This window comes from Anoplophora glabripennis, unplaced genomic scaffold, assembly GCF_000390285.2.
Source record: "Anoplophora glabripennis isolate ALB-LARVAE unplaced genomic scaffold, Agla_2.0 scaffold10, whole genome shotgun sequence".
NCBI classification, from domain to species: domain Eukaryota; kingdom Metazoa; phylum Arthropoda; class Insecta; order Coleoptera; family Cerambycidae; genus Anoplophora; species Anoplophora glabripennis.
Genome location: NW_019416481.1, coordinates 2,237,602 through 2,251,527, shown reverse-complemented (window position 1 = coordinate 2,251,527; position 13,926 = coordinate 2,237,602). Strand labels below are relative to the sequence as shown.

The 13,926-nt window shown below is 33.8% G+C and overlaps 1 protein-coding gene across 5 annotated transcripts in view; it reads right to left on the bottom strand.

Moving 5' to 3' along the window:
• Positions 1-13,926, bottom strand: part of LOC108903894 (LIM domain-binding protein 2) — a 168,422-nt gene that overhangs the window by 21,408 nt on the left and 133,088 nt on the right. For 4 of the 5 annotated variants that reach the window (XM_018706239.2, XM_018706253.2, XM_018706245.2 and 1 more), the window contains exon 1: positions 12,535-12,828. The exons of the other annotated variant lie outside the window; for it this stretch is intronic. In XM_018706239.2, coding sequence (XP_018561755.1) covers positions 12,535-12,719 — 185 coding nt within the window. In that variant the 5' untranslated portion in view covers positions 12,720-12,828. Of the gene's footprint in view, positions 1-12,534; positions 12,829-13,926 lie in introns of those variants that run through there. 5 annotated transcript variants of the gene reach the window in all.

Below are 13,926 nucleotides of genomic sequence, written 5' to 3'. Positions count from 1 at the left end.
TTTTATCGTTACCTGATATATTTTGCGACATTATAAAACAGTATTTTTCAATATTACAGTTAGGGTAGGTGGATATTATACGTGAGTAATTAATTTATTGCGTATGTTGTTCCCTAAGCTAATCGGTTTTTTAATTTTAGGTTAAGAACATGGCATTTTCATTAGAACAAGATAAATTTCTTCTGGAGGCCTATTTTCGTAGCGGACAAAACAATGATAATGGTTGGAAATATTCGACGAATTCGTGTCATTTACAATTTCAAGAACAATTTCCAAATGATGAAATTGATTATGAAATTTTTTCGAGACACGTGAAGAGATTAGTGATTAGTGGAACGCTTCCATAACAGTGGAAGTGTTTGTAGAGGAAAATCTCCAGGCAGAAAGTATATTCTCACAGAGGAAGTCTTGGAAGATGTCGAAAACCGCTTACGGGCTAGTCCAACCAAATCATTACGTCAGTTATCTGCTCAAACAGGTACTTAATAACAAATATTTATTCTAAAATTTGTATCATTATTCCTAAATTGTTTATAGGAATATCATATGGATCATGCCATAAAGCAGTAAGGAAGTTGCAATTTCATCCTTATGAAGTTAGTGTTGTGCAGGAACTACTTCCGTTAGATTTTGGAAAACGTGTGCAATACTGTAATTGGTTTAACGAAAATCTGAATGAAGACGATATTCTAGATCTAACATTTTTTTCTGATGAAGCATGGTTTCATTTAAGTGGATACGTAAACTCCCAAAATTATCGCTCTTGGAACACAGAAAACCCTAATATTTTGCGTGAAACAACTGTACACCCTATTAAACTCGGTGTTTGGGTAGCTATATCACGTAGAAGAATAATCGGACCATATTTTTTCCGCGAAAATGTAACTAGGCAGGTATATCGGTAGCAGATATTGTTACCATATTTGAAAAACTTCACAACGATGAAATCCATCATGGATACTTTCAGTAAGATGGCGCAACAGCTCACACCTCTAATGAGACTTAGAGTTGATTAGAGAGTATTATGATGATTGAATAATTAGTCGAGATAGATGACCACGACGTTCTCCTGACCTTACACCCCTAGACTATTATTTATTTGGTTTTTTAAAAAATTCAGTATTTGCTCAACGGTTACACACGATTGAAGAACTTCAAGAGGCAATTACAAACGAAATTAGGAGTTTTTACACAAAATGTTTTACAGAATCTATTTAATAATATGAAAAGGAGAATTAATACCTGCTTGAACAACAACATATTGAACATTTATTGTAAAAATATAGATATTTTTTTAGTTATCCATATGGATTTTATGTAATTTTAAGATAAAATATCCAATAAAACATGAAAAAATTCCAATTATTCTGTTATTACATATTGCATGTAACTGTTGCAACAATAGTGCGTCTCTTTTAAAATTAAGTCAACACTTTTTAAAAATAAAACCACTTAAAGTCGTTATTCAAAATTAGCTACATCAAACTTTGATTTATATATATTTGATTTCTTATGATACCCTTAAAGCTTTTTTAAATAAGCTTTGAATTCAATTGAAATTGATCAATAGGAATGTGAATTTACTGTTTATTTGCATGTTATGTTAGTTGCTAAATGAGGTGTTACTAGTTTTTAACCGTTTAAGAACCGTTTGCATTATTATTTTGTTCGTTAATTTTAAGTTATGCTAAACTGCAAGTTAATTTTCATGTGTTTTCTATACGCTACATTGGAGTTAAACTCAGAAAAGTTTGTTTTAATTTCTAAATCATATTATCTGCAATTCATTTGTGTTATACTTGCGTATACGTTTTTGTCTTTATTTGTTTCATGTTATATTTAAGTGTAATTTTTCTTTTTTTTTTTAATAAATCATTCATTAATTGGCTTAAGCTGTTGAGTGGTGTATGCTAAATGAAATAATATAAATAAAATAAAATAAATCACTATTCAAAACATCTGTGACACGTACAAAGAATTAATCTAATTAATTAAGCATCGTTTATAATTTAGATGGTGTTGGTATAGTCCTTCCGATCTCAATTGAAGAGAACCAAGAGGTTGGCAGTATGTACCAGGTTCGGTCGCTGACGCAGCAACTCGGCATTGAAATATTTGAAAAACTTGTTCCCATATTTATTTAATACAGGTCTAGTCGCCCAGTTGAAGAATGAGCGCGCGGGCAAACGCGGCACAAACACAGCCGCACCGGGCGACCTGGCTATAAATTCAGTTGTCAACAAATGACCTAGCAGTGCAGTGCAGCAATGCAGATTTTCTTTTGTTTACTGTAAACGAACCATTAATACTAACAACGCTAAAATGTAAGGATTTTTAGTTGATAGTACCAATCTTGCAACGTTAGCTGCCTAACCTCGGTGGCCATGTGGCTTATAATCATTTATGAAGGCTCCGTACGTGCGTGCCCTGCTATTAGCAGTCAACGCGAGTCGACTTTCGAACGCACGATTCTGTCCGCTATCCGCCCCACTGCCGCTGTACGGTTGACCACACGCCGCCCCGCTCCTGGCCCACTTACGCCGGCACCGGGGGACCTGTTGATCCTTCCCTCGCCGGTCCTTCGTCAATTCGTCCTTTCCTCCTGAGAGCGCCGCCGATTGTGCTGGCGTGACGAGCAACCCTTAATTAAATATGAAAATGGCACGAACGACCAACGATGGAACAACGGTGCTCGAAATTAATTAACCCATCTATTAGGAGGTAATGGCGATGGGTGTTCTTTTCGGGTTCGGCTTCCGCCCACGTTTACAGCAGGCGGCTCGTTTTTCGCGCGTGTCCGAAAAAAACCTAAATTTGGCACGAACAAAGCGAATGCGAAAGTACAGCGCAATGTTTGGGATATAAATCAATATTGGTCTCGCACAAAGAAAACATCTACTAAAGCTTGGTCCACACTTGCAAACAATGGTCTCATACAAATGTTCTTAAACCCGATGCAAAGAAAACATTTTTCCGTAAACAAATTCAAACGTTATGAAATAATTTTTGTTAGCCCCGGAATAAAGGTCTATTTATACACATCCGTGTTATATTATTATTATTATTATTATTGAGATATATTATTTTTGCAATGCGAATTTAGATTATGTGAATTTGTGAATCGAATTATTTATCGATTTGTTTTTAATTAATGCCAAAAATTTGAATATTTAACATAGGTTCTTATGGGAACTGCTATGATGCATAACCTTACAATTCGTAAAAATGCAAATGTAAGACGAAAAAATATAGACATTTACCTGAATCATTAATTAATAGATAAGAGGAAGAAAAAAAGTAGGTTACCGCACATTTCACAGAGGAATAAACTAACAAACATTCAAAGTCCTGACTTGTCGTCCGCCAAGTAATAAACGCGAAGGAGTAACGGCAACAGCGCAATAGAGTATGAATGAGGACAGGTGGCGGGGAATTTAAATAAACGTTTCGATACACAAATTAGTCATTAGAACTGGATTACATTCAACTTGTGTTTATTTGTGTAATTCAATTTGGAATAATAAAATAAAATGGGCAATTTTCAAATGAAGTGTTATTTATAAAGTACCATAAACTTTCAATACAAGAAGTAAAAAATACAGCAGCATATAAACAATGAAATATTGTCGCAACGCATATAACAATCTTATGCATTTTGATAAATTATGACATTTTAAATATCATTTTTCATTTTAAAACTAACATTTCAATAATTTCAGTATATTTTTTAGAATATTTTTGGTTGACATAACATCGTATCACAATATAATACTAAATATATAAAATTGTATTATACATACTTTCATAAATGCAATGCTTTCAACCCTTATGAAGAACATTTGTATTTACATCATAGTAGTATGCTACCTATGCATGCAACTAAATCATATTTAAAATTTTCGTGATCACAGTTTGTAGATAATCTAAAATACGTCACAGTCCTTTGCAAAAAGGGCAGTGCATGCTTTGTGCCATATACTCTATGTGGATTAGTTGTTGCTCTCGAACCGTGTACGGAGGTTCTGGCTTCGCAATATTCTCTTCAACAGCTTTTTTCCTGATTTTGCTATCTTCTGTTATAATTCTCTAGCACTTATACACTTTCTTTTTGTCACAAATTTTCCTTTCTACCGACTCTGTTCTTCATTCGACATTTTATAGGTTAAAGCGACCAACAGTGCGCGCGATCACATAGCATAATAGCTGTTTTACATTGACAATTTATAGATCAATTAATTCATGAAGTCGCTTCATCAAGAAATTGGACAAGTGTAATGCACCAAATCTGCTGTCAAATAACTTGATGAATTTATTCATCAAGTTCTTGACGAATTAGAGCATGTTCTAATTTTCGTCAATTTCTTCGTGAAGTTCAGAAGTACCAACCCAACAGATTTCCAGCCTCAGATCAGTAATGAGGTTATGTTATTGGAATATGTAAATAATTATGTGGCGTCGTACTAGTTTTGCATTCTTTTTTCTGATTCGTTACTTACAAAAACTAATATTTTTATAATATGTGTCAGAACGGTACCGCTGTTATATCAATACAATTATGAGTGGAAAGGTGACATTTTTGAAATTTATTTGCTTCTTTGATTCATTGGTAGAACTGATTCATACGTCAAAAAACTTGACAGTCTGCAGCAGTTATGGTTGCTTCTTTGATTCATTGGTAGAACTGATTCATACGTCAAAAAAACTTGACGAAGTCTGTAGCAGTGTAAAACCACACTGTTTACCAATAAATTCGTGAATTAACTCATGAAGAACTTCGTCAATTTATTCATGAATTAATTGTCAATGTAAAACAGCTATAATGTATACCGATGTACATGACAAGGACTGCCAACTTACAAATAATAAACTCAGCACACTCGTGCGCTGTTGCCAAGTTTCTGTTGCAACTTTGGTATTTATTTATGCATATTGGGTAAAAACTAATAATTGAGAAATGGAAATATATAATTTGAAATATTTTAAACTCGATTATATTTAATATCTACAAGCAAGTAAGCATATCAATTTACTACTTTATAGTCATAAAGAATATTTTTTTTTGCAGTGACAGCAATAATTGTATAAGACGGTAAGTATAGGCCCGCCCCGCGTCCTGCTTCACCCCCCCCGCCCCCTAAAATGTTCTTGCTCAGAGTTTAGATGGACTTTTTTATACATGTTCGACACGTGTATTTTAGTTTGCCTGAAATTTTGAATGATCAACCGTCGCGATTCAATTTTTTCTTTTGTTGTATGTTCCTGAGAATGTATGAAAAACGTATCGAGTGGTTACGGAATTTTCCTGAACTATACTAGTTGCAAAAATTGAAGGAAAAAAATCGGTGGCAATATGTGATTTTCAAACGCCTATAAATTGGCAAAAAATGGTCGTAAACAATAAAAAAAGCAAATTGAGGCTTGTAGTTTCTTGTTTCAGGATCTGACAGTCAAAAATTTTTATCGTAATTTTTTTATCGAATATAGAAAAATGATGACTGTAATGTAACTGTAATTAAAAAGATCGGTCTCTTAATTTGCCAGTGCATTTGTATAAATGTTTTTACAAAGATGTTTTAATTGTAGATCTACTTCGAACCAATACTTAGGTATTGGTTCGAATTTCGCTACAACAATTCAGTACCGTGGATTAATGTATGTTTATCAGATGTTTGCACAATAATCCAAAAGACTGAGATGTACAAAATCTGCCCTCAAAATAAAAAAAAATACAGTGTTATTTTATCAAATATTTTTTACCATTAAATCATGGTATGGATATCAAAAGGAGTTTATAATTGATTAACAGGGTCATTTTTAAATATACTGTATTATTTTTACCGTTATTTACTGGGAGTATCGTCAAAATTCGGCTGTTACTTCTTGTTTGTACAAAGACCGTTTTCCCTAAATAGTCCATCCCAACTTCAGCAGTCTCTGTAGTCTCATTCAACGTGTTAGGGAAACTGGTGGAATACTAGGAACAATTTTTTTCAGTGTATAACAATACTTCGTCAATTTGGAGTAAATACAAATAGTTTTGCTATTTTTTCAGTCCTACTTAAAAGAAAAACAGTTTGCTGTAAAATATGATTAACTATAAAGACGTTTAGCTTTTTTAGGAGTACCGCAAGGGTCTGATTTAGGACCACTACTGTTTTTCATTTTTATAAACGATTTGTCCAAAATTTCACGAAACAGTAAATATCTTATAAATGTTGTCTCTTAAATAATTCATACAATGATGTCTATGGGGTCCTGGGGTCTTAGAGTCTAGAGAATTATATACAATTTAATACATCGACATGTAATAATAACATTTACACGAGACTGTAATTACCTAAATTACTTTTATAGTATGAACAACGAGAATAAGCCCCTAAAAAGTTATTTTGTTATGCTATTTAATAGGTTTTTTTTTTGCTAACGCATTTCTGCTGGAGACGTTCTGAGAAAACAGTTGTGCAACGGGTGCGCGATGCAGGATTTGTTTACATTTTCCACGTTCAGAAATCGCCTTTAATTGTCGGTACTGTTTATATAACTCATCGACGTGCTGGGCTTATTTTTAACCCGGGACCTGTTTATATAATTGTGTTTTGGGATAAAATTAGCGGGTTCTTCTACGACGCCCGGTGTTGTGGATAAACGTATCCATAAGTAAATCGGGGAATATACTCCACGTCCAAGCGCTCGAGTCACCGCCGGTTTTAATGTTTCTAAATAAAAATTTTCTTTCCAAGAAACGACGCCTTTATACGAAATACCTGATATAAAAATATACATCAAAAATATTTTTTCGTCACGTAGGTATGTATGAGATAGAGTGACGTTTTTGAAAACACGATTAGTTATAATGTTCCAATTTTCAGAACAATTTGTGGAGGCTACAGAACTTTATCTTATGATGCAGATGAAATTAACGACACCAAGTAAATTTTGCTAAACAATATACAGGATATATCGAAATTTTGAAAAATACAGGCCGTTTTACGGTTACGACCCAATAGAATATTTCAGGGACTATTTCAATTTCAATTTTAAAAATACAGGCTTTGGGATTTTCTGGGGTGCTCTCTGTAAAAAACAATGTCATTGTTGTAGTATTTCCGGTTATACAGGAAATCGCTATCTACTTGTTTTTTCTAAATGGAACACCCTGTATATTTAATCAATATGTTGTAGAATTTTACTCTCTATCTATCCATATTACATTTCCCTATACCTGTCTCTTTTAATGTTTCTATTATTGACGGTTTTTGTGACAAGTAATTAAAATGATCCAATTTCTTGCGAGGATGGCTGTGAAATTGCTAGCAAACTTAAAAACAAAACAAGCAATATGTCAGAAAGTCATCATTTCTGAGTAACATGTGCTGACACAACTTTTCTTAGGTAAAGTTGTTTAAAGTACATACACTAGGTATATTTTATAACAATATTACATAAAAATCGTTCGCTTAAAACGCACCATTTTTGAGAAAAACGCAGTCGACTGACAAACAAGTTTCTACTCCTTCTACAAGATGCTTGGAAACGACTGGGCCATACTTCAAAAGTAGCTTCCTCCAATAAAAATGAAACAGATTTGTTTACTTTAATACAATTTTGTTTACTGAAAAAGTTATTGGTTACAGTCAGCGGAATACAAAATTTTTTTGAAGACCGATTATTTTTTACGGAAGCAAAATTATAAAAACGTAACTAAAGCCGTTTACTTTCATCCAAGAACATCCTGTATATGTATTAAATAATAGAAATTGGTTGACTATGAGACGGTCTATTGTGTTTTTATTAGAAACTAACGAATTCAACAAAATAATATATATATATATAAAACGAAATTTTACATTATAATCCACTGTTATGAACCTAACCACAAAAAGTTATGTCATAAAATGTCAAAGGGTAAAGCTGTGGCTAGCGATATGTAGCAAGTGGTCAAAAACTAATACTAACGTATTTGGCACCCTCAAACATTTTATTGTGCCAAATTTCAGTACATTCCACCGTTTTTTGGAAAAAATATGGCTCAGTCTGTACGCCTATGGTTCATAGCAAAAATATATTTTTGTTTCATATTCTATCATATCTTCTTGCAAAATACCATTATCACACTCTGTATCATGGAATGAGGATTTTCTAAAAAGGAAGTTCCAAAAATCAAAGAAAACATTCTCCAAAACGAGATCACTGAAAAATGGTTATAGTTATTATAATAAAAGGAAAAATTAGCAAAATATTGAAGTGAAAGATATTACATTTGCGAAAGGGAGAAATAATATTATTATAACATGGCATTTTGGAGACCTTTTGAAACGGAACAAAACGAAATTTACCATCAATATAATAAAATTGTTTGAGGACATAAATATTTAAAATATGTTGTTGGCCAAATGAACATATAATAGAAATTTTTTACACATTATATACGACTTATTATAATTTTTTGCCTTAAGCAGATTTTTTTTAGGGACGCCTATGAAGGTCATTAAATTTTATTGCCAGGCGTTTTTTTACATGTTCAACTGACTTCGGAAAGACTATAAACAACTAAAATGAAAACTATTCTATCAATATTCTATCTATTTATCAATAAACCAACCGGCATGTCTTTGTGACAAACAATCCGATATTATCTAAGTATTAGCGAGAAAAAAAAATGTTCCGATACCCAAGCGCGAAGTCCCTGATGCAGCAGTCAACCTTCACACAATTTTTCATATTTTTTTGCTGAAAACCAGTCTGTACTAACTCAGCACTTACCCCGCCTATATTATTTATGTCGCGCGCCATATTAAACGACTAATAAATATCATCCACGCCGTTAAAATCCGTTCAAAAATGCGACAACTGGTATGCTAATGCACTGATTTATTTACTAAGACTCCTAATTTGACAGGAATATATTTACAAGCAGGCCGTGATATAAACAATTTCTACGTCTGTGTATAAATATAAACCTCGTTCTCAACACGGTCGACTATCTTGAAAAAGAATACGAAGATATTGAATTGGATGATTTTTTTGTTGTCGATAAATTCCCCAGTTCTAGGGAAAAACTCGTCAAAAGTCAACCGCGCCCTCGATTTTCAACACCTTGAATGGCATCTATTCGCGGGTACGACCCCATCGAGGGACTTCGGTTAAAAGAGAGACAAAGACGGCCTGTGTAGAACGTGAATGGACGAACGTTGGCGGCCAGTATCGTCGCTACACTTTTCCAACAACCTAAACTATTCGCCGCGACGAAACGCGGTTTCATAAACAAGATTTTCGAACACCCACAACTTTCACGTCCCGTAGCCATGGCCAACTCCCATATTTATCACGGCAATCGCTCGATTGGAACATACATCATGCGATCTCGGCTTGCGTTGAAATTTGTCAACGGAATGTGTCTAGCTGTCCAGAAAAAATACTGAAATATAGTGAAAAATAAGATAGTGTCAAATTTAAACGATTTGAAAAAGTAACATAAGATACAGGTGTCCTAAACTATAAAGTTTCAAGTAAAATAATATATCGTCGCTGCGTTTTATATTTGACAGGAGTTGTAAAAAAAATTACCACTGAATTTTTTTTATTCTAAAGGTAACATTTTCTTACGTAATGGTTAAAAGAAATTAACATTATCTGAAATAATTTGTATATATTCTATTTTCTGTACCCTTTTTTGACTTACACTACGAAGATCTAGCATTGCAATTTCAGAGCAATACATACAGGGTGTTACAAATTGCATATGCCTTTACACCTCAAATAAGAAAAAATAGCTCGATAGAACGTTTCGTTTTCGAAGCAAAGTGTTGAAATTAATAAAAAATCACAGAAAAAAGATGTAATTTTAAAAAAGAAAAAGCCAATTTTAAATAATCTTTTTCTAAATTTAAAATAAACCTTAGACGTAAGTGACTAATTCGAAAATAACTCCAAAGTTATGGAAATTTTTATTACAAATACAACTTTGACATCTATTGAATATTGCGTTTTGGACGTAGTTTTTTTGTTTAATTTTATTATGAATTTTCATAAAACAATTCCTTAAAATTAGAGTTTTATAAGGTTTAATAGGTTTGTCACAGGGTTCGAAAATATCATGATATTTAATAAATATCATCTTATCGGATATATATCAAATTTTGATATTTTGTTTGCTTGTCTATTTTTTTGCTAATGTAAAAAACTGTCTACTTAAAAGAATATATTGCCACTGTACATTTTTATTTAGAAAAGAATAGGTCTAATATTCTAATAAAAACGGTCACAAAATAATAAAATAGTTTCATTAAACAAATAAAATTTGAACATGGTAATAAACTTAAAATGATTCCACTTGACATAACTAATTAATGGTTCATCATCAGATGAATATACATCAGCAGTTTTAGTTTCTGTAGCAATCATCACCTCTCGTACTCTATTTTTTTTTTGGGAATAACTAAATTTTTAACAGTCTCGCAAATGTTACATTTGTTATAAATATCCATGATATATATATGAAATTAAATATCATGATATAGGTATGTATATAGTGATATATATCGTTGATATATATCCTTCAAACTCTAGTTGTTGTTTCTCTACCTCACTATTACTTTTCTCTTTCTAACACATTGAATCTATGTAGTCTTTTTTGGTCATATCTTAGTACATACAGTACATATCTTAGTACATGTAGGCACATATCTACAGGATATTTTGTTAAAAAGCTCAAGTTTAATTTGCATCCCCAATGCAGTAATACTTAAGTCATATTTTTATGATCATGAGCGCATGCGTCGTTACCCTCCCCTCCTCTTGCCCCCTCATTCTGGTCTCTGTCTATTATTTGGGCAATTCTTGAATAATTAATTATAAAAATTAGTATTCTAGTGTAAAAATTTTGTCTAGCGGTAAGCCTCTCCTCTACCCCTTGCAATATTCACCTGTTTTAGTGAGTACTGTTTTGGATTCGCCAGAAAATATCGAAAAAGTTCGAGTACAAAAGAATGAAAGAGTTAAGGAAGGTTGTATTAAGAAACGGTTGAACAAAGAACTGACATCGTTCGAAAGGAAATTTTACACATACCATATTTCAAAAGTCGAAAATACGTGCTCTATTAGAAAAAATATATATACAGTTTTTCAACTTATAAGATTATTAAATGCAGGTCTCTGTATTTCCGAGTCTGAATAATGTACACGTTTTGCTCACAGATGACATTTTTCTCGAAAACATTGCGTTTTACGAAAAAAGTATAAAGTGACAAAAAGTTTCTAAATTTAATGGCTTTCTAGTGGACTGATAATTATTAAGAAATTTAAATATGCGACAAAATTTTTTTGGCTCCAAAGACAAGGGGGCCTACGAAAAATTGTCTTAAGGGGGTTCCCCGCCAAAAAACGTTGCACCATCAGATTCCACATGTCATAAAACCCCTTTGTACCAAATTTAGTGATTCTCGTACAACAAGGTTCTGAGATATAAAAAAAGATTATTCTTAGGGGGGACTTCTGGGGGCTGTAACTCCGAAAGAGGGGGCCACTTGGCAAAAATAAAAAATACGCGTTCCCTAAGTTTGTCCTAAGAATCTGTGACAAAATTTTGTTGCATGTATTTCGGGACACCCTGTATAGACGTCAAAATCTGTGGACATTCGTCAATTCAAAACTTCTGATCTGACTCGATGATGTTGCGGTTGCCCAGGATTAATTTTGATTGAAAATCGAGCGAATGACGTATTAACTATTTTTTTAACATTTCAGGAAACAGAATCAACGCCCTAAAGGACTGAAACACACTGTAGATGTTGACGTATTAACAATTTCTTTAACATTTCAGGAAACAGAATCAACGCCCTAAAGGACTGAAACACACTGTAGATGTAATTTTTTTCAAAATTATGTACGTCCAAATTAAAATATAGCCAGAATTTGTACAAATAAGTAAACGTAAGAACTAAGTTTTCAAAATTATTCAATAATAAATATAAAAGGTGAAAATTGAGACTTTTTTGAATACATAACCTATCAATTTGATGAATTTACAAAATAATTATTCTCTATATTCGTTCACAGATGATTAGATGCAATACCTTAAAATATCTGTCACATGCAGATATATTTATTTAATAATTTCTACTGATCTCACTTTTACAATCTGATCCTATTAAAAAATGCAAGAATACACCGCGCGCCCGCAATTTTTTACCTGCTTTGAATGACGCAAACTTTGTACAATTATTTGAAAACGTCAACAAACCTTTTTTGACATCAAAAACATACACTAAGATCATTTTTATCACCTACATTTTTTCTATTAACCCGCTTTTCTTCGTCTGATTTAACAAAGTACAAGTTAGTGAAATAGGTTATGTTGTTACATATTTACGTCGAAGCCAGGAAACGCTTAAAAATGTTTTATTTACATTACGCATTTGTGCTTCGAACACACTACATTTTCACAGTAAAAAAAACTTAAACACCGTAGCTTGGAAGATCCACTATCGTGCACTGAATCTTCCCAGCGGGCTAAAAAGGGGCGCCATCCCTCACCTGTAATAGGGATTCCCGAAGGGCGAGCAGTAGAAAGGATCGTTGTGCAGATGGGGCACCATGGGGCACATGGAGCCGCCGGCGCCCAGGCGGGGGTGGTGGGAGCCCGGGGCCCCCACCAGGGGCTGACCTCCGTTGCAAATCGTGCTGTTGTCGAGCGCGGGGCTGCCGATACGCACAGGCATAGATGTGACGGCCAAACAATCGGCGATAGCACACCACGCGCGGCTACGCCGCTCCGCCGCACCAGCACCACACGCCGTGGTGGAGTTCCTCTACGCACATGACGTCGTCGTCGGCACCGAGGCACAACTACTATACTAAATCGAATGTCAACTCCACGTCCACGTGAGCTATCTACAGAGCGAGCGCGTAAGCCGCCCGCCGGCACGGCCTGCCAGTGGTGGAACCGTGGGCCGGGCGGAGGGGGCGATGCGTACGCGGCGTTGCCGGCACGTCGCCGGAAGTACGTAATTACGCGGGGATCAAAGTACGGGAGTTTACCGAGGGCTTCCCGTATTGCGACGATGACGACCCGAAGAAATATTATTTGAAATAATAATGTGGTTGCTACCTTTTCAGATATTTTCTTAAAATGTGGCAAAAAAGTTGAGCGATTTTTTTTTATTTTTGCAAGATATTGTTAGGCTGACAATTTAAAAAAAATGTAAAGGTGAAACGAATCAGGCGAATATGCTAGACTAGCCCAGTCATTATAGACATGAAAGAGCCTGTTTCGGAAAAAAAATACTATTAGTAGTTTCTCTGCGGAATACTGTTCGGAAACCTGTTATAAATAAAATATCAAAAAATCAACTCGAGGCTAGTTGGGAAACTTTGTTTTAACAGTGATCAAAGTTATGGAAAAGTGGTTTTTTGACTCACGTAAAAAAGCTATTATTCATAACGAAAAAAAGTTTATACAAAAAAGGTAGGTATTAAATAAGCCTACAAAATGAAAAAAGTCCGATTAAATTCCGATAATTTGTTTATGCACAAGAGCTCAAAAATGGTCGAAAATTGCCGTTTTTTTCAATTGCTAATAATTAATGCAATTTTCATCGCAGACACTTGTAATTCAGGATTTTTGAGGCTTTTTACACCCTTAATAAGTGGTAAAAATTTCAGCTCGAAAGCTTCATTGGTTTGGCGTTGGCGGAATTTGTTATCTAAGAAGATGCTATTTTCAATTCATTTTTCCCAAGCTCACAGGCGTTGTAGGGTTTTGATCATTAGTTGTTTTTGTACCTAAATAGTTGTATTGACATAGGCATTTACTGAGAATTTAGTTTTTCAAATTTAATTTGTTTAAAATTGACTGAAAAAATGTTAATATTTATTAAATTGTTAAGATAGGTAATTATTATAAAATAAAATAGTAACCTCTTTACT